The sequence below is a fragment of the Aptenodytes patagonicus genome, chromosome Z, assembly GCF_965638725.1.
Source record: "Aptenodytes patagonicus chromosome Z, bAptPat1.pri.cur, whole genome shotgun sequence".
NCBI lineage: Eukaryota > Metazoa > Chordata > Aves > Sphenisciformes > Spheniscidae > Aptenodytes > Aptenodytes patagonicus.
In genome coordinates this window covers 61,688,644-61,713,887 of record NC_134982.1, presented here as the reverse complement: position 1 = coordinate 61,713,887, position 25,244 = coordinate 61,688,644, and the positions used below count along the sequence as shown (strand labels likewise).

Sequence of the window (25,244 nt, the reverse complement as noted above, 5' to 3'; positions counted from 1 at the left end):
ACCCCCCTACGCTTGTTTATATGGATTCCTACAAAATTGAACTATGAAAGCACATCTGCTTTCTCTTAACAAATTTCACTTGCCCATATAATTATATAGAGAACTCAAATGTATGTCTTTATTATAACAAAGAAACATGAAACAGATAAGATTTAAAAATAATTTTGGAGTTTTTACAAACATTTTTGTAAAACCAAAACATTTTGCTCTGTTTGGTAACGATGCTTCATTTTTGAAGGAAATGCTAAATGTTTAAACTATGTTTCAGGGTGGTAGTACTTCAGGAGTTTCAGTCATATTCAACCACTGATTTTCTATGAACTTATTCTTTGACCTCTGTCAAATCTGGTTGGAATAGGATGTATAGTTAAAAAAGTTTAATGTGAGACAGTCCAATTGCATAAAGAAATTGGACTAAAAGTAGGTTCAAATCCGCCCAGTGCAGTCCATGTTCTGCCTTATTGCCGGAGTAGTAATAGGAAATAGAAGAGCACTCACAGTGGTTCTGTATTTAATGTTACCATTCTGGAACATGAGGAAGGACTGCAGAGTGTCTGACTACCGTTTACCTTTTTGAGGAGTGGTTTCAGTATAAAATGATAAACTCTCATTTCTTCATGTCCTTCAAGTCATGTCCTTCACCGCCAAGAGAAATTTTGGCTTATTTGTATATTAATGGCTTATTTGTAAGTTTTTTTCCACCAAGACTACTAAGTCAAGTACTCACTGTACTTCACATATACTCTTAAAAGAAAACAGAATAGAGAGAAGTTGCCAACGACCTTGTTTTTATTTACGAGCACATAATAAAAAGTTATGCCACAGCTTTGGTTGACTGGAATGATACGCATACTTAAATTTTAACAGTATTTTTTTTTTAAACGGTAAACAAGTGTACATTCAGTTGTGTGCAAGACCAACACTGTCAATAACAAAATTACACTACAGAAAATGAAATGTTTTAAGTATATAGCTGTGAAACCCTTCATATTTTTGGTATTTAACCAGCATTTTTAGAATTAGTCTGCTGAAGCCATTTCATGTGTGGTAAACACTGAAAACAGACCCTGTGGCAAAGTGAATGTAATTATAGTTGCACTGCCTCTGGAAACGAGTAAGAGCCCTACTTAAAAATATTACTCAGAAGCTACATCTTCTGCAACTTAAATGTGAAAGGAATTATCTAACTTGTAGTTTATGAATTCAGTTATTAATAATCAGCCACTTGAACTTACAAAAGTGGACAATATTTTCATACACTTGGGATAATTATAATCATTCAATAATTTTTCATGCCACAGATAAAATGACAAGAACTGCTGAGACTGGATGATTCCTCTACATAACCCAATAACTCAAAGTTCCACTGACTTACTAATGCTTCTCACAGCTCTTATAAAATCTTTAATGTGTTGTTTTTGGGTTTTTTTGTTTTATGAGAGCTGTTGTCAACCACTTAGATTGGAAGGAGAGAGGTATGAAAATTCCCAGGCCGTGATGAATCCTGAGTATTTTGCAACAGTGAGCACTGAGTTCTGGTAGACCACAGTCTCTCTCTACTCTGAAGGGATGATAATAAAGCATAGATGGAATATTTACAACTTCTAGGATAAACTTACTAGCAGACCAGCTGTAACCATTTCTCTTTTTATAAAACCTGCTTTTTAATATCACCTTTTTGTAGAAACATATGGCAAAGCAAATAAAACTGTCTTTTTAGTAAACAAAAGAAGTTTTTGATAAAAACATATAAAAGACAGTTTTATCTGCTGGATGATATACAGGTACCCGTATACAAGCATGTATACTAAACAACAAAAGAGAAGGTGTATTTGAATGTTACAGGTCTGATGTAAACACAGAATAAAAACAAGGAGAGTCAAAAGTGACAATACATTAACTCACTCCATCATGCCTAATTATTGCAGCATATATGATATAAAATAATTCAAGTGCAGAAAACATCTGCTTATCTTCAAAACCAGGCAAAAGAGATCTCTTTGGAAATGTACTTAAATTAAAAAAAAAGCTTCTAGCCAAGATGTGTGTTACATTTCAGCCCACAGAAGAAATTCACAGGGAGATTATAAACTCCTGAAAATAGAAGTTTACAATGACAACAGACGATGCCTTCATTACAGTGACATCAACAGAGCCACTGTAACACATACCACTGCATTGGTATGTTCTTTTTGTACAAGTTTACAGTAAATATTTGAAGACACTGAAAAGGTTCATGTCCAGCTTTTCCATTAAAGGTGTGCAGTTCATCAAACCGATAAATAAATATATTTCCTGAAACGTTTTAGAAAATGAGAAAAGACATTTGACCTAAATATGTAGCGTGCACACTAGTTAAGTATGTATAAATTAAAGGTTCTTAAATGCACTATGAACTGCAGACATGAATGGCTTTTGAAAGCTCAGTAATTTAGTTGGACACACACTAAAGAATTGCTTAAGAAGTTGCTTCCAGTTTTGTCTGATCAACTTCATTTCTTCCCAGAAAGAGTTTCACCACTAAGTTCTACATCTAGCGAGGCCTCTTCAAGAGATAGCTTAACATTAGATACACAAACAGAAGATCCAGGGGTAGCTGTACAGATACAGAAAAAAAAGTATTAGGTTTTACACTTAAGAATATCAGTGCTGAAAAGCATCAAAAGCAAGAAAAATATGTTACCTAGCACAGAAACACACACAAAGCTACACTGTATCTAATGACATCAGAAATGCAATAGGATTTTGTTCTAGGGGCCCTCCAAACAGCACAACTATCCAAAAGCAGACAGTGTAGCTGGCCGACAGTTCAGACTGAATATACTAATGATTGAATACGTCGTCATGTTATCGGCAGCTTTAGTCAGAACCTGGTCACAGAGCAGGTAAATGTTTAGAAAACTTCTTAGAAATGCTGCCATTTAAATAAATAAATTTCCTTTGCTTGTCTTACTTGGAGATAGCTGGAAATATTGTCATACTTAAAAACAAAACAAGACCCCATGAAGTGTCAGGCCATAGAAATTCTTTCAAACACTTCAGAGGATAAGAGAAATTAACTATTAGCACAGTTTCACTGCTAAAATTATTTGTGCAATGCTATTGAGTTCTCGCTGACCCATAAAATGATGCCACTTACATAGACAGGGAATGTTAAGAAATAGCTGCCCTAAGAAACTATGTAATATGTAAGAAAGAATCCTACTGCTGGAAATAATGTAATGAAGTTAGGCATTCTGCCTCTGCAGAAGTTACTTACATAAGGTTGGTTTCTCTATTGCTAGCCTTTCAGGCAAAGTTTCAAGTGGCGTTGGTTGAATTTTTGCAGGGGTATATGTATTTAAAGAAATTTTTCTTCCTGACAGTGGAATCATGTAAGTTGGAGAAGCTGAAATGGGGCGGGGGGGGGGGGGGGGGGGGGGGAGAAAAGATGCACATCATTAATAATAAAAATACTCTCACCTGAGCAAAACATCAAAAATAGTAGCCACAGAACTGTGTATCTGTCCAGCAATGTAGATGCCACAGTTACACAACCTGCAGCTCAGCTACCAATTTTTGACTCTAGTGTCAAAACTTCAAAGCATGAAAGACAAATCTAAAAATCTCCTTTTCACTTCAGAAAGCGACACAATAACTCCATGCTGCTAAGGCAGCTAAGCCAAATTTCAGTAACAGCTGCCTTGCCAGAAGACTGGCAAAAGCATTAGTGCTACTTCTCATTGGTTATGAAGATTTCGCTAGAATAGGCATTTAGTTCAAAACCCCTATGAAAAGTTCATACAATAGATTAGTCTCTAGACAACTTCCAAACATTACAGGAAAGCAGAAGGACAACAAAGCACCTACGGCCTCAATTCTATCAGGTCTAATTTCCAACCACTCCTTTGTAGAAAGGTGACAACCAGACCACCACAGAAGTACGAGTTTTTTAAAAATATTTTTTCATCTTGTGTACTCTAAATTCTGAACTGATTTTGAAGAGACACAAACTTCCAGTGTAACAAACTATTTTAAATAGCTAAGAACTTTAAAATACCTGTAAGCCTCCCTGAATTCTTTTTCAGTAACATCAGTTTTCTTAAATTGCTTATCTTCCTTCTCAGATATAGGAGGCCTACCCTATCAAATTAGCTGCTGATTAAAATCTAAACTGTATAAAACTAAAATAACAGAGAAAAAGGAAAAATCCTAACATCTAGGTAATCTTTGTATCCGTACTAGCAAGTACAAATTTTCTGATTAAAGCATGAGTCTTTAGAGATTTCCTCAAGAAGAATGATTTTCAATCCCCAACACATGAATTACAAGCATCCTAATATGTGGTGAATCTGACCTAACTGAAACTGTTTCCAAAGACACAGCAGTAGAATCACAATGGGAAGTCATCTTCCCAGAGACATGCACATGGCACACTGACAAAAACTCAGTTTGCATTTCATTTCAAGATCACTTAAACATTACACATACAGCACGAACTACTAAAAAAATAAGTAACTGCAAGATACTCCACAGGTGAAACCCCAAGTAATATTGAAAGAAACAGGAAATAACACAGTTTTAAGATGCAAAAGGCTTGTAAAAGGCAACACTACTCTGCTGAGGTTACTGCCAGTACAACAGTACAGTATAAAGCTGGAAATACTCCATGCTCACTAAAAAGCATTCCTTGTAATTCAGCTAACAGCGTGGACAGTACTGAGAAGTTCTTAATGTGAGGGAATAAACCAATTACGATTTCACTGAATCCTTAATTTACTACCCCAGTCAACAGAGACATTACTTCAATGAATTATGACAGCATCCATAATGCAAAAGGATACTGCAAAAATTAAAATTATGGTTTATGTACAGATTTCATTTTTTTAAAGCAGTATTCATAGTTTACTTGTTAGCTGTAAAATATCGGAAAGATTAACTAGACAATATTTAACAATTTAAAATGAACATAATTACAAACTAAGATCAGTACATGTCTCCTGTAGATTTTCCCTTGATGGAGCAGCAACAGAGGCAAGGAATTCATCCACCTGCTTCAGAGACAAGGAGTTGTGTAGAGTTTCCAAAGGGCAAATAGAAGGCACCATGGAATATAGTTCAAAACCTGAAAGAAAAATAATAAAAAAAAAGATTTCCAAACATAAGACAGGATTTAAGCTATTGCATGGGCAAGTATTAATGCATGATAAAAAGTACTTATTTTAAATCAGCACATGCAGACATAGTACTCTTGAAATCATGGACACTAAATATTAAAGGAGTTGGAACAAGATGTGCCAATTTCCAGGATGTACTAAACTAAAGACACCATTTAACATACCATGGGATACAAATCCCATGTATGCATAAAGTGGTCTTCAAACATTACAACTGTGCTCTACTCCCAAATCAGTTCATGAAAGATAACTTTCCTCTAAGACAAACTTAGTAAATCACTAAAAAAAAATTGTCAGGAAATGGTAGTATTTCTCCAACTCATTCTCATACCTGGCACAACACTAAATAGGTAACTCATTCATGCAAGTAAAATAGGATAGCTATGTTGTAAACTGTTAGCAGACAAGAGCTAAAAACGCTACAGCTTCCAAGAAATAAATTTGCAGAATTCACGTTCTATCTTCAGTTTTCTGTGAAAACAAACTGTTGCCTTAAATATCAAAGGAAAACCACTGTTAGCACTTTTGTACCTTAAGGTTACATGTTTTAACTCTGTAAGACAGATTTACACCTACCTTTATGCATTTAAAAACAGTACTTCAAAGACTAGAAGTTTCACATATTAGAACAGGTAAGTATAGCAACCCAAATCTAAAAATTTATTGGACTTAGCTTTTCTACATTAGTATTGATCATACACCAACCATGCATATCCATATTACTAACATACTAAAAAGCACTTAAACATCTTGGCAAAAAAAACCCCTGCAGTTCTCTGAAGTGATGCAAGTTTGATAACTCAATGAACAGCTCTTCATCCAATTGCATTTCATAAGAGGAAAATATGTCCATTAGTGTTTTCAACATACAGCGGTAACATTACAACTTGGCAATTCAATATTGTAAATTTACAGTTGCTACATTTCTTTTAAGATATTTAAATGAAGAAACGATAGTGAATGAAATAATGTTCAGAATTTCAGTTCAAGGTACATTTATTAGAGATAGGATTATGACTGTGAACTGTTCCCTCCCCTAAAATAATAAACGTCAATATTCCTGTGATATCCAGTGTTCCCCATTTCACTCCCCATTTAGTGCTTTGCATAGAGAAGTAACTCAACAAAATTTCAACCCCCAAATGTCTGTATTTATATTTGGATCCACCTTGGCCATACTCAAATTTGAGGGACAGTCGCTTCAAATATACAATCAACTGAAGTGTACTTAAGTCAGCTTCACTTATATTACAAATAAAATGTTGCATTTCATGGAAACTTGATTTTCATGTACAAAAGAAACACCACCACATACTTAATTTCTATTTTCCTATAAAGTCAGTAGCTAAGCTTCAGTGTAAGCACTAAGATGTTTGGCGTACATATTAATATCCTAAATAACTATGCATGCATGCAAAGCGCAAACCCTTTCTTTGCATTACGGTAAAATGTGAGATTTATCTCTTTACCCTGACAGAAAAGTCACTATCACTTGAATGAGAATTTATTTTTTTAATTTTGCAAAGAAAGTAGTGGGACAATGTCAGGTTAACTTTTTAATAACTATTACTGTTACAGTGCAGTGTTACAGAAAACCAGAAAGGAGTTTCAAAATACACCTATGCCCTTTCAAAAAAGAAAAGAAAAAAAGTTGTCTTCTTTCAGGAATTTCCCCTCCATAGGTTTTTTTTCAGTTTTGACAATTCTGCTATCAGATAGCCATATCCCAACATGTTGTTGTAGTATCTTTGCATCTAGGGGATATGACCTGGAAATCTATCTGCAGTGTTTTATTTGAATATTTTATGATAAATATTTTATGAGAAATAAATTTTAATTTTAATGATGAAGAAGCCTGACAGTATCCCTTTAAAAAAAGCAATTTCCTGTAAACTAACAGCCTTTGAGTTTTGGGTATATTTATTCTTAAAGGACTGTTCGCATCAAAAGGCAAGACAATGAAAGGGTTAACGCAGCACCTCAAAAAGCCACCCTGCTGTCTTACATTTAAAAGCTATAGAGACATACCACTGGAGCCTAGAAATTCCACAGAGGAAATGGACCAGCACCTAAAGAGGTGTGGGTGTTCTGCACAGAGGCCCAGAAAATAAGGTAAAGCACTGTCAGAAGATACTTGTTTCACCATGTTCCTTGAACTAAAGATGGGGGGGTAGTCTGAAATGAGTTAAGAGGGTGTGATAACAACATAAAAATAAGAAAAAACAGAGTGAAATGGACAAGGAGAATCAAAATGATAGTGCAGAGGACAGACAAAACAACATCAATATGTTCTTAATGTTAGCAGAAAACCCTTGGAAGCCTGCAATATACTTAGGTTTCATAGGAGCTCATACAGCATGCATATAATTAATCTTGAAAAGATGTGTGGTAAAACTACTGTATTAAATGAATCAGAACAATCAATGCATTCATTAAAAGCAATTTAGATTCTTTTTTAAAAGAATGCAGTCACAAAAAGATAGTGCTAAATGAAACAGAAAGTAATCGTATTATTAGGCACTGATACTCAAATGCAGTTCTTACTTTCTGACCTTGTATGTTTTGGAAATACTATTTGGTTTGAGTCTAAAGACAAAAAATGGACTCCTAACTTTCCTATTTGAAATAGGACACTAGAATTGGCCTTTTAGATCAAACACAGTCTTAATGGTATTAATTCAGCCTTACTATAGCAGTTTCCCTTCAAGAAGCACTGCAGTGCAAAAAGTCACTATGGATTCCAAATGAATATAATAAAGGACTGCTTTGCTTCTCAGCAAAGCCAAACAAAAACTCAGTCTTTTTTTTTTAACCTTGTTTCTAAGCAAATACATTTTGAATCTAACATGAAAATGCTGATGATTTCCACTGCAGTTTCAACAATATCACCATCACTGTACTCAGCCAGCAGTCATACACATTTTAAAACTGCAATTAAGAAATCTGGAAAAGCTACATTAAGATCCAGTGGATGCTGAAGACCAAGTCTGGTTTTCATGAACAGGATATATTTTGGGCCCATTTGATCACGTAGAAAGGTAGGCACGAAATATTTTGCTGAGGAAGAGAAAGACATACCTCTGTCCTGTGTGTTAAACCAGACTTATTTTGTAACTATGGTAGACTGAAGACAAGTTAAATCTCACTTTTGAAGCTCAAGAGGTCAATGTAAGCAACAGGCAGCTCTCTTACTGTGATTGTTAGTGCAATATTTAAGTAATTTGCACATCTGATGAACAGAGAAGTATGATAAGGTAAAATAAATTTTTGTCCAATGACAAATATAGCAATTTAGCAGGAATGGAACCAAAGCTTCTGCTTGAGTTTTTTAATTTAGCATCACTTCAAGAAGATAGTCATAAACTCCAGTTGTCAATTCAGTGATTTATTTTAGAATCAGGAGGCTCAGGGAAACAGCTCAGCAGGAGAAAGACAAAGAAGAAGCAGCAGCTATCAAGAAGTGTATGCCCAATAAAGATCAGATTTAATTCTGTTTTTATCTTGTACCATACAGTCTGATCACGCAAGAAATTGGAAAGAATAATTTATTACAGAGATCATGATTAACAGTAGCACTTCAATTTTTTCAAGGATTTTTCTAAGGAATTTTGATGTTGTATTTATACTGATGAATGGTAAAGAAGGGATTTAGGATATCTAATGATTACAAATATATTTGGAGTTGTGCTTGAAGTTAGGAACGACAGACGGCTGGATGATACTGTACACCCCGTATTTGAAATAAAAATAAAAGGGATGAAGCAAGGAACCTTTTGTTTTTGTTTTTGTTTTTAAAATAAAAGCAAAACGTACCATTGGTTGGGTGTCGAGCAAATGAGATAGAAAACCTTTTAACAGCAGAACCGCGTGTGGTGTCTGAGAAAGAGAAAAACAGGTACCTGAAATTTGTAACAGCTACCAAAAGAGGGACATTTTAAAAAAGGAAAGGAAGAAGAAAGAAAAAAAGAAAAGATAAGAAGGTATTAGAGCTGAGTGGCATGCAGAAGGGATCAAGGAAAAGGGCTAAAATCTAAATAGAGGTTAAAAAGAAGAAAATTTGGATTGTTGGTAACTACAAGATGTGTAATGAAGTGTATGAAAACAAGCAGAATGAGCTGGTGATTCTGGCATACAAGGTTATATCAGGTTAGAGTTGAACACCGAGTAGTGAATTGGGGGGAAAACAGCATGAATACTGTTTCACCTCAGAGTTATAAAGGTGTGCTTTGGCATCTTTACATTCTGAAATCTAGCGAGAGTTTCTTCTCTACCCCAGATTATCCAAAACTGAAAATCTGCTGCTCCTTTGTAATCCAAACCCCAATAAAAAAAGTCAGGAATCCTAAAATTTTCACCATCAGTATTTAAGTTATTAGTTTACATTTCTTTCATTCCTTGTATATGCTCCAAGTAAATTATTTCATTTCAAGATCAGTAAGTAATGATAAACCCCAAAGTTTAAAATGAGAAAAGAATTTCAAAACTAAAATTTTAGTTTACTTTTAAAATGCACTTCCTGAAATCTCCTGGCACGTATTACAAGTCTGTGAGCTAGTGTTCAATTCAAGACAGAAACAAGAATTAACTATGCTATTAAGTTAAACATAAGCAAGCTACGGGCAATAAAGAAGCAATAGAAACTCATACAATTAATACTAAGGCAAAGGATTCTAGGATTCCATTAAAATCAGTAACCTAGGATCTATCTTTAGAAGTTTAATGTGGCACATGGATTTGTGCGTGCATGTGCGAGAGTGTGCACATACCATCTATGAAGCCAGAAGAAGTCAGCTTTTTACGATGAGTACGAGCATAATCCTGTAGGTTAGGTGCACTTGAAGAACCCCCGAGCACTGAGGTGCTAAACAGGCCCGCACAGTGAGACCCTGATGGGAGTTAGAGAAAATACATACAACAACCAGGTGTTTGTCCATTCACATTGGGATGCATGCAGCATGCAAGCACATGGCTCTTACCACACAAAAGGCAGCTTTTGGCAGTGCCTTGGACAGGTTCACAATATGCTTGTAATGTCAGAGTGGTACTTGTAGGCTGAAACTATCATAATTTATTGTGCTTCTACTCATGACACAGCACCCTCTGCTATATGTGCAAAGAGAGGACTGGCTTTAACAAAGTGAGTTCTTGTCCTGTTTTCACTTTTGGTAAAGAAAAGTTACCAGTTAGCATCAATGTAAACATAACCAAAACAACAAAACAAAACCAAGATGATGATGATGATGTGAAAGTTGTGTGTTTTAAAACCTGCAGTTCTGAAACAAATATAAACTGGAAAAATACTGCTCATTACTTTCATCCAAATCAACCTTTGAGATGACAGGCTGCAATGAAGTACATGCATTTCCACGGACTTAATATGGAAATATTTCCCTTCTAACCCCAACAAAATGTTAACCAAATTGGCAATACTCTCTCTATTCGTATTTCAGCTACCATTGTTGACAATGTTACAAACTGAAAATACCTAAAAGCTCCACCAAGTTTAACTTGACTTCCTTTCCTGAGAAGACTTTTGTACATCTCCATGCAACTGAGAGTACTTTTGCTACAAATCATACATTCCTGCCACTAGGATGGAAGTTTTAACAAACCACTGAAAGCCACAGACAGAAATATAAAAATAACTTTTATAATCATCAACCATAAATGAAATTTACATACAACAATGAACAAAATGGAAAAAAATGTTGCAATTTTTTTCCTTTAGTTTTTACTACTAGTTGAAAGGAGAAGTGTTTTTTCACTCAGAACTTATCTTTTACATTTTAGATAAGTAGCAGCAGATTTTTTTTGAAAACCATCTATCTATCCAGTGACACTTCCTTTCATTACTTTTAATGACCCAGTGAGGGGAAACATTACTAGCACATGTGACCAATCACAGCCAAAATAAATTGGTGCCTGGTCTATGGCAAAAGCCTTTCACACCAAATGTTATACTTTAATCTACGCACAGAAATACATCAACTTCCACAAGCCATATTGTGTCACACATTGGCAAAAGAAAAGTTGTTTAACTAGCAAGCACACAATAAAAAACATGACTTCGATAAACAAGAGCACCTGATGTATGCATTTTACTAAGGGAAAAATATAATAGGGAGAAAAGTATCACAGAAAGATTAGACATACAAAGAATACACATCTTTACAAAGATAGGCAAAACTACTTCTAAGTTTATGCATATAGCTTACGCATTTTCTACACTTCATTTTTCCCATGAAAAGACACACTTACAGAAAAAAATGCAATATTGATTTACAGGAGTGCAAGATTTCATATTTTTGCATATCAGTCATATGTTTGCCTGTTTCGAAGAAGCAACAGAAAAGCACCACTTGAATTAAAAGAATTTGAAACAACTCATTGAATTATAGCATGATTCATTCTAATGCTGAAAGGAAGAAATTGGTTTTAGGAGAGGGAATGTGTGCAAAACCCCTGATATTATCAAGAAACTTAAGGTTTGTTCATTCCCCATTCCCCTCCACTTGGTAAAACACCTTCAATTCCATCAATTGCCCACAGTAGGAAATGTTAATTTTCAAGAAAACTGTTTTAACAGTTTCCAGTGCAGGCCATTTCAATCCAAAAGGTTCTTGCAAAACCCAAAAACTCAGTCATAAACTATATTATCTTAAAAATCTAATTTATGTTACAATAATCCTATGTACCTGTTGCAAGCAGTAGAGAGTCAGTAGTGTGAACAGCCTCAAACAATTTGCTCTTTTCAGTTATAATTTATTTAAAAACTTTTGCTGCAGAAAAATTGTCAAGTTCATAGACAGACACTCAGCATATATTATTGATAACACGTATTATTGGGTCCTGTTAACATAAAAGCTATTCAAAGAATGTACAACTGTACAGAACAATGGGCAGATGAAAAGCTGCTAACATCAAACAAAGTTTCAGTTGTAGGCACATACCTAGACCACTCTGCTTTTGTTCCAGAATAGTTCTCGGTGTTCGTAAGTTACTATTGCTTTCTGATAGGACCTAGATATAAAAAACAGAAAAATAAGGGAAAGTAGAACAGCAGCATGAAACATCCATTTAACTTGATACAGCAGCCTGTTTCAGACAGACAAGTGTTAATAAGCTGTATGATAAGTGTTAGTAAAAATATGTAAAGGAAACATGAAAGATCATGCAATATCCCCTTCTGAAGGGAGTCCATTTCACATATGAGTTCCTTGCAATGAAGTGGTGCAAAGCAAGCATTCAGAATGGGAAAGGACACAGACCAACACAGATATGAGAACAGATATTTGAGACATTTTATTTCATTTTACCAAATGCACTCTCCTAAACTGCGCCTGTATTGAAAAAAGGAGGGGAGGGAAGGAAAGACAGACAAGCTATTGAGGACACCATACAATTACTGATCCATGCACGGGCTCAGTGTGATCTTCAGATGCTCACAGCCTTTACTGATATAAAGTTTTCCTATGTAAATAGTTTTAGAATTTTCCACAATAAAAAGAAATTATGAAAATTTTCAAAGAAAAAGGATATGGTTAACAGAACACCATCCATTGTCATACATGTAAACAATATCTCGACATACTAAACAATCTTTAGATCTTCACTGGTACTACAAAAAAATTTACTGTTTTTTTCCTGCCTTTCCCCCCCAATATTTAGAAAAATCTTCAAAATATTGTACAAGTCAATGGATGATGTACTGTGTTGGGAGTTTCAGATACCTCCGGATACAGAAGGCGAGAATTATTAGTGCTAGAGTTTGTTCCCTGCAATAGTTAATACCCGGCCACTGAAAATATGATATATGCAAAACAAGTTTTGAATAGCAATATGAAGTACCAAATAAATTATTTTAAATGGTATTGGTTGCAATTATTAAAAAAAAGTTTTTCAATTTACCTACCACCAAATTAAGCAATGCTGTTTTTAAAGTCTTAAAGGACAACTAAACCAAAGCAGAAATCTGTTTCATTAGGAAGTAGACTAAGTTTTTTTACTGTGGTAACATTTGCAATTCCTATAAAGAAACCAAATTTTTACGAAAACATGTAACACATTCAGTGGAAAAACATGCACTTGCTCTTTTTCCCCCAGACATTCTCGGGAAGTAATTTTAAGAAGTGGAAGAATTTGCTTCAAACATAATCCATAACAAGGGATTAGATGTCCTTAAAGACAGTTGGTTGTTGCTTGGAATGCATAATAATGTTTAATGAAGTAAAGTTTAAAAACCTGTTGCCATGAGCCAAAAATACTGGATGTGAAAGCCAATGATTTAGGGGAGACAGGGGAAGAAGTGATTTGTTCCCCTGATCTGCGTCTTCGACGCCCAGTACCCACACCACTGGTGTAATGCAGCCAGGTACCAATACACTCTGGGCTAGACACACTCAGGGGGCTCTCTTCCTGGAAGTGAGAAAGGGGGCAAAAAACAGCAAAGCATGCAAAGTTAGATTCAACAGAGCCAAATGAACAGAAAAGAAAAAAACCCAATCTGCTTGCACCCTTTTATTTATTTACTGCTTTTAAAACTATTAAACAGCGAATAGGGAAGAGTAATATTACAATATTAGGAAGTTACCAGTTCCACTTATATCTTTTAATCCAATTGTATCTTTTAATACAACACTTCAATCAAATTTCTGGTAGACTAATTAGATATGAGAGAAAAGTAATTGTTATCAATAATTGATTCAAAATTTTAAGAATTTCCCACATGTTGGAAACAGAACATCTGTTATCCTTGACATACTGTTTAATAGTTTTCCCCCTCTAAGTACATTAAAGTTTCCTATTTATTACTTAATAGTTTTCATTTCTAGTCTATAACCTTACCTAAAAGAGTCTCATTTTTAGAATCGCCTTTGAGACTTTACAGCTGACTCACTGGTAGTAGCACCAACCAGACTGGTAGTAGTTCTCCAACCTTAAAAAAGCCCTACAAATTATCTAATGCTGGACACCTATTAAGACTTCAAGGGAGGACAGTGTCAGGCTAAGAGTCCCCCATGCCCTATGTCATTATGTATCATTAGCAATCAACATTTTCAGCAATACAGAATTTGATTTCCCATGCCGATGAGCCCTACTTTCTTGTTTTACTGTTAGAACTTTGGTTTTTTTTTATTTTCATGACTCAATCACAGTTGCAATCCTTCTGTAAATATTGTTGATTATACCCCAGATTAAAACTTCCATATAATCTCACACCTGACAGTGTCCTTTCAAATTAATGGACATAGGTGAAGAGAGACTTGCCTTATAAGGAAGGAAAAAAAAAAAAAAGGTTCAAGGCAGTTGCAGTTTAAGTTGCAATGACTTTTTTTAAAGACTTGAAAATACCATTTAGTTTAAATATTCCAAATACTGGTTTTGCAGATTTCAGTAGGCCAGATGAAACTTCCAATTTTACTTTTTTGAAAAAAGTTTCATAGTGTATGTTTTCTTTAAATCAGCTGTTTTCTTCCAGCAAATAAACAAGCACTGAATGCTGAAACACATTCCATCTGAGCATATATTATCTGCACAGTCAAAATTTAGCAATTTATCTTATTGATACCTTTTGAAAGTAAATTCTACATAATTTATGAAGATGAAAATAGTTAAGAGTTTGAAGTAATAGACTATTAAGTTGTGTGTATGTGAACTCATAACTAGGAGGGGAGTTTGCATGATCATAGTGAAAACAGCTTTTAAAAATCCAAAATATTGATGTTGTGAGCATTTGTTTATGATAAAACTTGGAAATAGAAAATGTAAGACATTCACATTTATTATCTCTGTTAATTTATGGGAGTAATGTGAAGTTATACAGATATCCTTATAGAAGGGAACCATGCATCTTTTTCTCTCCACACTACCAATAACCAAGTTACTTGCAAATCTGTAATACTTTCATTGCATACAAACAGCCCATTCCCAACACAAACATGAAAGGAAAAGCTTTTGGTGTGAATCTTCATTTCTGATGGTTTTAAGCAACTGAAAATGAGGCAATAAGAAGCTGTTAGTCTGCTTCTAGCATTAATATCACTGAAGTGCCACTATGCACCATCTGAAGCTTTGCAACTCAACTATACAAATGGTATCAGTGGTACTGCCGTGCATCCCCCCACCTCTGTGACATTAAAGCCATATCTGTGAAGCACACCTGGATGTCATGGCCTTCAAGACAGAAGAATAGACTGTTCAAGATGTTATCTAAAGAATTAATGGAACACAAACCCCACCCACTTAAAAAAAAGCTTCCAGTTTATTCTCTTACCTTCAAATGCTTGACAAGTGGAGTCACTTTCACCCCACGTGAAAGCAAACACAGCAGAAGACATGTCTCTCACCTCCTGTACCTCCCCTACCACCCTCAATCCCTCTGTTCCCTCTCAGCATGATCACCCTGAAGGTTTGCTTAATTCCCAATAGCAGCTGTCTTGTAAGGATGAATACAAAAGAAATGTATGTTAGTTTGAAGATGTAGGTTTAGACTGAAAAAGCCTTCATTTTCAAATATCAGCTTTTCTAAAATGGCTTAAAAAGAAAAAAGGAAATAAGTCTTATCGCAAAATAATAATTAATTAAAAAAAAAAAAATCCTTCAGACAAATTACTGCCATGGAGAATTTCCCATAGAACAAGAGCAACCCTTTTGTGAGACATAACATCATACTGGTTCTGCGTAATCAAAAGTAGAACTACATTTGTTTTTGTTTTGTTAAAAGTAAGCAAAAGTTAACTTCTGTGAAAGACTTTATCTGGAACATAAACACTTACTTCAACAGAACCAATCTTCCTGGATCTCGGAAGGGGTGACTTTCTGTGTATGTGAATTGGGTCTGATACCATTGGCTTGAACATCACTACTGACCGATCTGTTTCATCTCTTTTAGAAGCATAAGCCTCCTCATCACTATCATTTCTATGAGAGGTTTTCTTCGAGCCTTCATTCTACAAACAATACATAATTAATTTTCAATTTAGCTGCACACCTTGCAATAAGTAGACAGAAGTGGCTGTCAAATAAGTCTTCTGCATAAAGTAAGCCAATTTTAAAAATACAAGAGGTAAATCACATATTATTGAACAAATTGCTCTAGACTTTAATAATCTATGTGTATTTGCTCCTAACCAGCCACTGCATATGATAGTGTGGCCCTAATTAACCACACTGTTCAGCCAACATATCTTACTCCAATTTTCTGTTGACATAGTAATAAAATCCTGGCCTCCCATGTCAATAGAAGAATTCCAGTCAAGCTTTGCTTTCATTCATTTCTCAAAAAGCAGGTGGTCAACTCCACAGACCTGCCCATACATCAATATACAAAAATATCAATCCTTCCTCAACAATCTGTATTTACAAACATGCCAAACTACCTTACCTTCTTAAATATTTCTTTCAGTTGTCAGAATATCATTGATGTGATATTGATGTGGATATCACTTTTCTTACAATGACTATTTCGTATTTCTAGCAAAAAATTCTGGCAAAGCCATAGAAGGTCCAAATTATCTGTGTCCATTACCTCACTGTCCATTCAAAATGGAATAATACATTGGGACTGCCTATATTTTACTAGATGTTTTTCTACCAAAATAAAAATCACATTTGTATTTTTTACCTAACAATTTCCAAGTGTTTATTTTAGGTATATCCACATCCAGAAAAACTAACTTTTGCTTTAAAGAAAAGCATAATTATTACCTCTCTAGAGGCAGGTCTGTATCCATATCCAGCTGGTAAATTTTTATCTTCCTCACAGCCTTTGGCTCCTGGACTAAAGTGCAGTTCTACATGAAAACGTTCTTCCGAAGAAAGTTCCTGAAGAAAAATTATTAAATAGGTTTACACTTTAATACATAGCTTAGCACTACTTGTTTCTGAAGATATTTATCCATTTTAAATACCTTGTTTGGATCCTCATAAAGCATGATAACAATCTGTGTCATGTAATTGAGTTCATTGACAACATTTAAATAATCCATAGCTCGTTTCCATTGTTCATCTTTTGATTCCTTATGAAGGGGGAAAAAAAATATCAACAAATAAAAACCAGCTATTTTCTTTAAAAAGACTGATGATTTCCCTTTTTCCCCATTTACATGGATTTTACATTCACAGAAGTACGAAGCTTTTCACAGCTAAGGAAAAAACAGAGATACAACCAGAAAAAAAAAAAAGTCACTTAAAATTACTCATCAAATGAATGAAAAGTGGGGATCAGAACTTTTCATATTTTATTTCAGTGTATCTTTCATGTTCTTTCGCCAATGATGACATATGTCTTGTAGACAAGAGTTTTAAACTTTCCTGATGGGAGTTGTTAACTTTGCAATAAACTCATTTCAACTAATATATTCTGGAAAATGCTTCTAAGTATCACTCTACCAGTCAAACAGACAGAGTAAATGAAGACTTCCAGTATACAGAGGAAAAACAACCATCACATCCCAAACTATTTAAAATGAATATTCACTTTTTTCATGCTCTAGAAAAAACACATTTAGTAATCCACCTTAAAGGAAACTTAAAAGTTTATCAGCCTAAAACTAGAAGTGTATCTGCTGTAGCATGTCACAGAGGTCTAGGATTAAAAATGCTTTTGCCATCAGTGAGTTTAGTCACCCATTACCAGAAGCAAGTATGTCAATACATCCATTTCAAAAGTTAACATTTTAATCAAGCTCTGTCTTAGAAGCAGCCATGTAGGTTTTGTGGTGCTGCATTTATCCTCTCCAAGAGCTCAGTTAGGTAATTTCTGAATCTGGAGACCTTGTCTTTTTTAGTGCTTTGTTTCAAAGTTAATGGGATGGAGAATAATGCACCACCATCAAGGTATTCTATGACAGTATAGGAAAGTAAGACAATCCACTGAACAGGAGAACTTTTCACTAGATGAGCATTCTTGAAGTCAGGTAGGGAGGTATTGACAATATGCCAATGGTCAAAAATAATAAGTGAGTCCAAAAGTGAATTCAAGAGAACCCTGAATGATAACTTGAAAGAAGAAGAGTTGGAAGACTTGAGGTGACAACATAAGACAAGAAAATGGATTTCAAACCTCTTTGAGACCATAACATATACAGCTGAACACAACAATGGAACTCAGCATTACTTTAAAGGGCATGCTTATTTCCACCAATGTGCACGCCAGCAATTTGAAATATGTCTCTGCATATATAATAGGAAATAAATTGTTTGAAAAAGTACGATAAATTTCAAAGCCACTTAAGAAAATTAAGCTTTCAATTGATACAATTTTAGTGAGATTGAGTCCTTTTGGTTCCTCTCAAAATATCAGAGCTTTAACAGAGAAAGTGTTCAACTTACATCACATAAGGCACCATAACGAAGGGTAGATAACAGGGAGTGGACATGACTCTCGCTGGTGAAATACAGCCGTGTACGAACATGGCGTTCAGGGGACATAACACCCCTGGAGTAACTTGAAAGAAAAAAAAAATCTTATTAGACCATAATGAGATGTGTTCCTATTTTAGAAATAGCTGTCAACAAAGAAATAAATCATACTTTTTAAATTACTATGAGCTAGTAAGACATTCCAATATGAAAGCTATGGAGTATCTCCATTAAGTCTTACGGAAATCAATGTAATCATGTAAAAAAGTAAAAGACTTACAGAGGGTGAAGCTTATTTACAGTATCATCATCTTGAGTTCTCTGAAGGTCAGAACGGATTTTTCTAACTAGAGGAGTGCAGTAACCTTTGGCAATCTCTAGTTTCTCAGCCTTAGAAATACCATATTCCTGTGTGAGAAGAAACTGACTTTTAAAATTCAGTTAAAGATTAAAATGCCTTCTCATTCAAAGCTTGTATATTAAAGCTAATTAGTTATCTACTAGTTTACTCTGGCTGCGAACTGTTTTGTTTAACATTTTTATTACATTTGATTACTACGTTCCTTCAAGTAACAAGGAGTTTGCCTTTTTGCTGTTTGATTTGACACAGAGAAACAGTTTTTCATTCACTAGTTAAACCACAAAAGTGGATTCACCTTCTGGTATGATGAAGCTCTCTTTCTTAAGCAAAACATCTAGGGAATTATTCCTCTTCCTCTTCCCCCCCTCCCCCTCCCCGCCTTGGATTTAGACATCTATGATGCATTTCATCTCACTTGATTTCAGGTAACTTTTTTTTTTTTTTAAAACCAGTCTATAAAGAGACATAGGCACATTACGTTTTTAATATGTCTATCTTAGTTTGGGGTAAACCACCCCAAAGAAGATCTTCTATTCACCTCAAATAATACTGAAAATGGTAGTTAAAGACAACTGGAAAATATTATATCTGTTACAGTATCTACAGTATTTAAAAATATCCTCTTCCAGAAGCTTCATGCTCTGTGCTGCAAATGATATGAAAGTGCTTTCATCGTTTTGATGGATCTTCTGGTTACCCAAAAAAACAACATAAGCACTTTTCCTTTGCATTGTGTAGGCTTATCAAGTTTTCCTTGTTTTTCTTCCTTCAGTATGTGTCCTCAGTTTTAACTACTCTAATACTCTATTCAAAATTTAATCTTAACAGGCCCACATAACAAAACACATACTTAGTATCACTGCTCTTTTTGTCCTCCTAGCTGTCACGGAATTTGAGAGATGGGCAGAGGAAGAAGGTCCCTCACTTTCTGCATACAGTACGGATAATACCTCTCTTACAACAGTACTCTGTAACTGCAGGGACACTTGGGGAAAGCTTTAGTCTGTTCTGTCCTGTTATCACAAATCAATTTTATGTGCTGCAGCCTACATCATTTTAGAGCTAACCTGAGTTTAACAGCCTATCGTATATGGAAGTTTAACTTGTCTGCTTCTGGCCTGAAATTCTGTGAAACTTAATGTGTACATTTTTATCAGGGAGTGTTAGCATTTCAAAGCAGCAGAAAGGTCTTTTTAAATTTAAATTGCTTAAGACAAATGAAATTACATAGATTAGGATTAACGGTGTCATTTGCAAAGAGCCTGAAAATGAAATTTCTAAAAGCAGGAGGAATGAAATTAAATGCTATTTCAGAATACACAGTTGTTCACAGGGGCTCCACTTAAATCTATGAAGAATGGCTGAGATGAACCACTTTATTTTAATACACTGCATTAAAGGAAGCAGACATGTTCACAGCTTAAATTGCTAGAAAAATTAACTTTGAACACAGCTTAATGAATTATGAATCACATTTTTCTTACAAAAAATAATCAGCTTGCTACCAGAAAATAAGAAGGAACGTTAAAGGCTTCTATTACTGCAAAATACAGGAACCTTCAATAGAAAAGACGGATTAGATATTTTCACAAAATCTGAAAAAGCATTTATTCTACAATTTATTCTATTTAATAACTGAAAATGCTTACCTGAGGGATCACAATGTCAGCTAAAGCCTTTGAAAGCCTGTATAATTCCATTGTGTTTTCTAATTTTAAGGAGCCATTGTGCTGCACGTCATATTTTATACAGTCATAAATATCAGGAATTTTGCTAATATCATATCTTCCATTTTTTGTTTTAAAGTCTTTTTCCAGCTTGGCCCACCTGCGCAGCATCAGTTCTAGTGTTTCACTGTGGTACAGCTGAATATCTGGGTAGACACATATCTCTCATAAGTAATCAAGACCATCCAAGTAACAAAAGGGAAATTTTAATTACATGGTAGTAACAGTTGAATACAGAGGGATAAAAGGGATCAAATAAGTTAACTGCATTACTTCTAAGGAGAGGGAACAGATGTGCATATGGTTAATTTTACTGCTGAAAGCATCACAGCTACATTGCTACATCAAGACAGCAGAAAGCTTCGCTGCAGAAATGCACCACTGGCCCTTTAAGCAAAGTTACAGCACCAAGAATAAAGCATCCTACAGCACAGATCATATATATAAAAAAGAGAAGCAAAAAAAGCTGCAAGAAAATTCTAGCAGGGAGGAAGAGCAGCAGGACAACATCTCTGTTTTAGAACAGACCACACATCCCATTTGTCTCTCTCTCTTGCATGTGTCAACAGCAAGAACCAGGAGACTGGCAGAAAGGATGGATTATCCCCATCCCAGGACAGGAGATTAGATCAAATAGACAAAAAACACTGATGCTATGTAGAGGTGACACTTGTACTGCTCAACCTCAGAATAGAAGCTGTTTGCGTACTATACCACTGCAGAGAACACTGATAGCAAATATTCCAGTATTTAGCTAGTACCAAAAAAACACTGTGGTCACTTCCAGCTCTAGTTTTCCTGTGTCACTGGTTCACCACCATTAATACTGAGCATCACTTTATGCAATACTACTACACATCATACAGCAAGCAACAGATCTTCAGCAAAGATACTTAAATATAAAAGTGTACCTATGTGACTTAGCTTTAGTACCATCTGCTTTTCCTATTACTCTTGTCAACTGCTGAGTTTCAAATAATTAAGACAAGAATTTCTGCAAACTTTTGAGGACTAGCCTGAATTCTGAACACCACAAAAGAGCCCTTACCTGCAATACGACCACGTGTTCCTCCTGCTTTTTACTCTAAAATTATGCACATGGAATCAGACTGTGAAAATCCCTAACCCACTGTTGATTAAAGTTCTGCTAAAAGTGAGTTCACTGAAGAAAAGTTACGGTACAGTTCTCTCTCAGATTGTAAACAAGAGAAACTAAATACAACTACAAAAATGTTTAAGTACCTGCAGACTTTGGATCTTCCATTCTTTGCCTGATCTGAGAAGTCAAGCTCTGGATCAAGGAATAGACCTTGTCACATGTCTTTACAGGATTTTTAATAACCTGCATTGATTTTATCAATGAGATGCTTCCAGATGGAGTAAGCTGCAATTTGAGATAAACACAAAATTAGCTAAACAAACTGACTAGATTTGAAGAACTGGGGAGATAAGATGTTCCAAGACAGGAAAATTGGAAAGACATTTAAAACATTGGACGTACTTAGCAACTTTCCAAAACTTCCTTTCAAGTAACTATTGTATTCAAAAGCTTACAAAAAATTTTGTAAGAAATGTTATTGTTAGGCTATGTGCCTAACAAAATACTTTTTGTTCTATAAAGTACTCTCCTTAGCAAAACTGAAAGGAAGAACCAGATTGCAATAGTAACTGATACCTAAAAAAAGTTTCTCTCTTCCTGTTTTAGGTTTCTGTTTCTATAGGACTGCAGCACACAAACACAAACAAGAAGAAACCCTTTAAATGCACATATATGAAGAACATACAAGATGTCCTTCAGAGCTGACTTAATTGTAGAAATTGTAGAAGCTACAAATTATCACCATCAAGTTGGGTGTCACTAAAACAATAGAGTCAATATCCATGTAAGTGAGGCTGAGCCTCATTTTTTCAGAAAAGTCTGCATAATCCCAAGTAGGCAAACAATGACATTAAGCAGTAATTTATATACATAACACACATACATATTTGCACTTTTCCCAGTTTCCTCAAATGCATAAAATAATTTGGATATGGAAAACTTCTGCCCTCTACCTAATAGTAAGCAGTTCCTACCTCCTTATTATGACCAAGAAAAAACCCCCATATTGTTTTCCCAAATCACAAGTTAGTTTAAAAAAAAAAAACAAACCAAAACAGTTATTATCACTTTATAATCCCAAAGGTTACTTTCAGTGACTGTCTTAGAAGAGTGTGCTCTATTTGTTCCAGCCACCTTTCAAATCCCATTATATCTAAATCCCATTATATCTAAATAGCAAAAAGAAGGGGGAATATAAATAAATCCTTGAGACCCTGTACCCTCTCACTTTTTACGAGTACTGCTGAATCCACTGCTGGCAGTGGTTTGGATGATACTTTTAATCTATATGTTTAAATGAATCCACACAGACTATACATGCAGGGTAGTAAAATTATTTTTTGCTAATTTGCTCTCAATACCTTTTAGAAAATAGCAGTTTAAGCTTAAACCTCATTTGAGGACTTGTATTTGGTTGTTATACCAGACAGAGTAAGGGCAACTGAAAGAGAAAGAAGTTTCTTAACAATAACAAACATTACTTACATTTAAAACCAGGAACAATCGTGTGTTCTGTACTAAGTCAGCATAAACTGTATTAATATGCACTAATTTAGCATGTTAATGAGACATTTCCTTTCACTGATTAGAAAGTATTCTACTGGTTTTCAACTTCTTAATATTCTTAGAGTTAAAAAAAGAAAAGGTCTTGTAGCAGATTAAATATTGAAACAACTGCAGTAGGCAGGCAATACATTTTGTAATACCACACTATCAAAGTAAAGATTACATAAAATGTAAACGATATAGTTTCATTTCTTGAATATTTGAAATTTTTTTAATGGAACAGTTAAAAAGATTCATGAATGAGGTCCTTATCTACTCCTATTTCGAAGTTTGTAGCTATTCTGATTACCCAAATGGCAGGGCAGCTCAAAATATCTAATACTGCAATTGGTACAGCTTCCTTTGTAGTTCAAACTATTTGCAAGGACACAAGTAATTTTTCAAAATAGATACATAAAATCACAGCTCATTACTTTTACACAAGCATTTGCATGGCTATTTATTTCATTTCATAGGAAACTAATCATATGCTAACCTTATCATAGTCGTCAGCAGTAAATTCTCTGTCTCTCTGGAGAATTTCATGGAGTCTTGCTTTAACACGATGCTGACAGCTGCTTAAAGAATCACTGTCGCTGTCCAACAGACCATTCATATTAGCACTTTTTACCATCTGGACAAGAATAGGAGTCAGCTCACCTTCTAAGGCCAGTAGTCCCTGAAGCAAGTAATACAATTAATCAGGCAAACAGATAAAGATGAGAATATAACAGTACCTTAAAAAACCCCCCACCCAAAACACTAATTTAAATTCAAGATGTATCACTTGTCTATGGGTTAGATAAACAGGGACTTGGCAGACAATGCAGATGTTTGCATAGAAATGGCCCCCAAAACACTGCCTTGGTGTGCAGGATTGCTACAGTTGGTGCAACAGTGATGGTGACATGTCATAGAGCATGCTCTCCAGCACCAGCTGAAGTGACCCTAGCATCTCAGTGTGCCAACATTACTCCTGGGAGGCCACAGATGTTCACGTCTTGGGTTGCAAGGAGTGCACGGTGCCTTCTCCCTGAGGCTGGGAACAGTAGCAGCCTGACTTGTGGGAGACATGCTTTGCTCAAGGCATTAAGTCACCAGATAGTAGCTATGGGAACAGTTAGCAAACCGAATAGCATCTCAGATGACAAACGGGAGATAAACAGGGTCTTTGCAGAGACCCTAGAGAGGCAAAAGCCCAAAACCTGTGTAGCACAGGACAATCAAAGGCTACAGCTCAACAAGATGTGAATGGAGACTTCCAAAATGGAGAAGGCTGGAAACTTCTGTGACTTTTCTGGCAACAGAAGGACTCTGGGATAAGGAAGGAAATGGGGTGATGTCTCCTCAAGCCTGCTGACCAAGGAGAAAGAGGACAGATGGCTGAAATAGTTCTTCACCAACACATGCAGCATGGAAACAAATAGGAGAAATAAGAAGTCTGAACACTTGCAGAGCTTTAAATTTATTCAGGTTAGAGAGATGTGGTGGACTAGTTCACACGAATGGAGTTTTGCTATAGCTAGATACAGGGCCCTTTGGAAGCCAGGAAGGCAAGGAAGCAGAGTTGGGCTCTATATAAAGGAGTAGCTTGAACACCAGGACCTTCGCTTTCAAACTAGTGACAAGCAAGTTGAGATCTTATTTGTAAGTATCAGAGGACAAATAAGCACAGGGCAACATCATAGTAGGCCTCTGCTACAGACCACCCTATTTAAAAGGGGAAAAAGATGAAGAAGCCTTCTTAACACAACTGGAGAAAGCCTCCTGATTGCAGGCCCTGTTTTCCATGGGGGCCCTTAGCCCTGGGTACCTCATGCATGGGCAATGTTGCAGGGGACAAGCAATCCAGATTTCTGGAAGACACCCAGGACAATTCTTTGACACAGGTTACTGATGAACTATTGAACAGAGGCATTCCCCTGGACCTGTTACTCAGGAGTGTCAGGAATGTGGAGGTCAATGGTATTCTTGGTAAGTGAAACCTGATATTA

The 25,244-nt window shown here is 35.4% G+C and overlaps 1 protein-coding gene across 1 annotated transcript in view; it reads right to left on the bottom strand.

The window, feature by feature from the left end:
- Nucleotides 1-771: 771 nt before the first annotated feature.
- The window catches only part of PPIP5K2 (diphosphoinositol pentakisphosphate kinase 2), a 52,608-nt gene continuing 28,135 nt past the window's right edge, over nucleotides 772-25,244 (bottom strand). The window contains exons 17-32 of the mRNA XM_076362957.1: nucleotides 23,747-23,929; nucleotides 21,849-21,990; nucleotides 20,529-20,752; nucleotides 18,799-18,926; nucleotides 18,489-18,603; nucleotides 17,066-17,173; nucleotides 16,863-16,979; nucleotides 15,932-16,105; nucleotides 13,398-13,571; nucleotides 12,107-12,176; nucleotides 9,923-10,042; nucleotides 8,970-9,032; nucleotides 7,185-7,331; nucleotides 4,973-5,104; nucleotides 3,260-3,388; nucleotides 772-2,596 (exon numbers count right to left, since the gene is read on the bottom strand). Of these exons, the coding sequence (XP_076219072.1) occupies nucleotides 2,493-2,596; nucleotides 3,260-3,388; nucleotides 4,973-5,104; nucleotides 7,185-7,331; nucleotides 8,970-9,032; nucleotides 9,923-10,042; nucleotides 12,107-12,176; nucleotides 13,398-13,571; nucleotides 15,932-16,105; nucleotides 16,863-16,979; nucleotides 17,066-17,173; nucleotides 18,489-18,603; nucleotides 18,799-18,926; nucleotides 20,529-20,752; nucleotides 21,849-21,990; nucleotides 23,747-23,929 (2,130 nt within the window). The 3' untranslated portion in view covers nucleotides 772-2,492. The remainder of the gene's footprint in view (nucleotides 2,597-3,259; nucleotides 3,389-4,972; nucleotides 5,105-7,184; nucleotides 7,332-8,969; nucleotides 9,033-9,922; nucleotides 10,043-12,106; nucleotides 12,177-13,397; nucleotides 13,572-15,931; nucleotides 16,106-16,862; nucleotides 16,980-17,065; nucleotides 17,174-18,488; nucleotides 18,604-18,798; nucleotides 18,927-20,528; nucleotides 20,753-21,848; nucleotides 21,991-23,746; nucleotides 23,930-25,244) is intronic.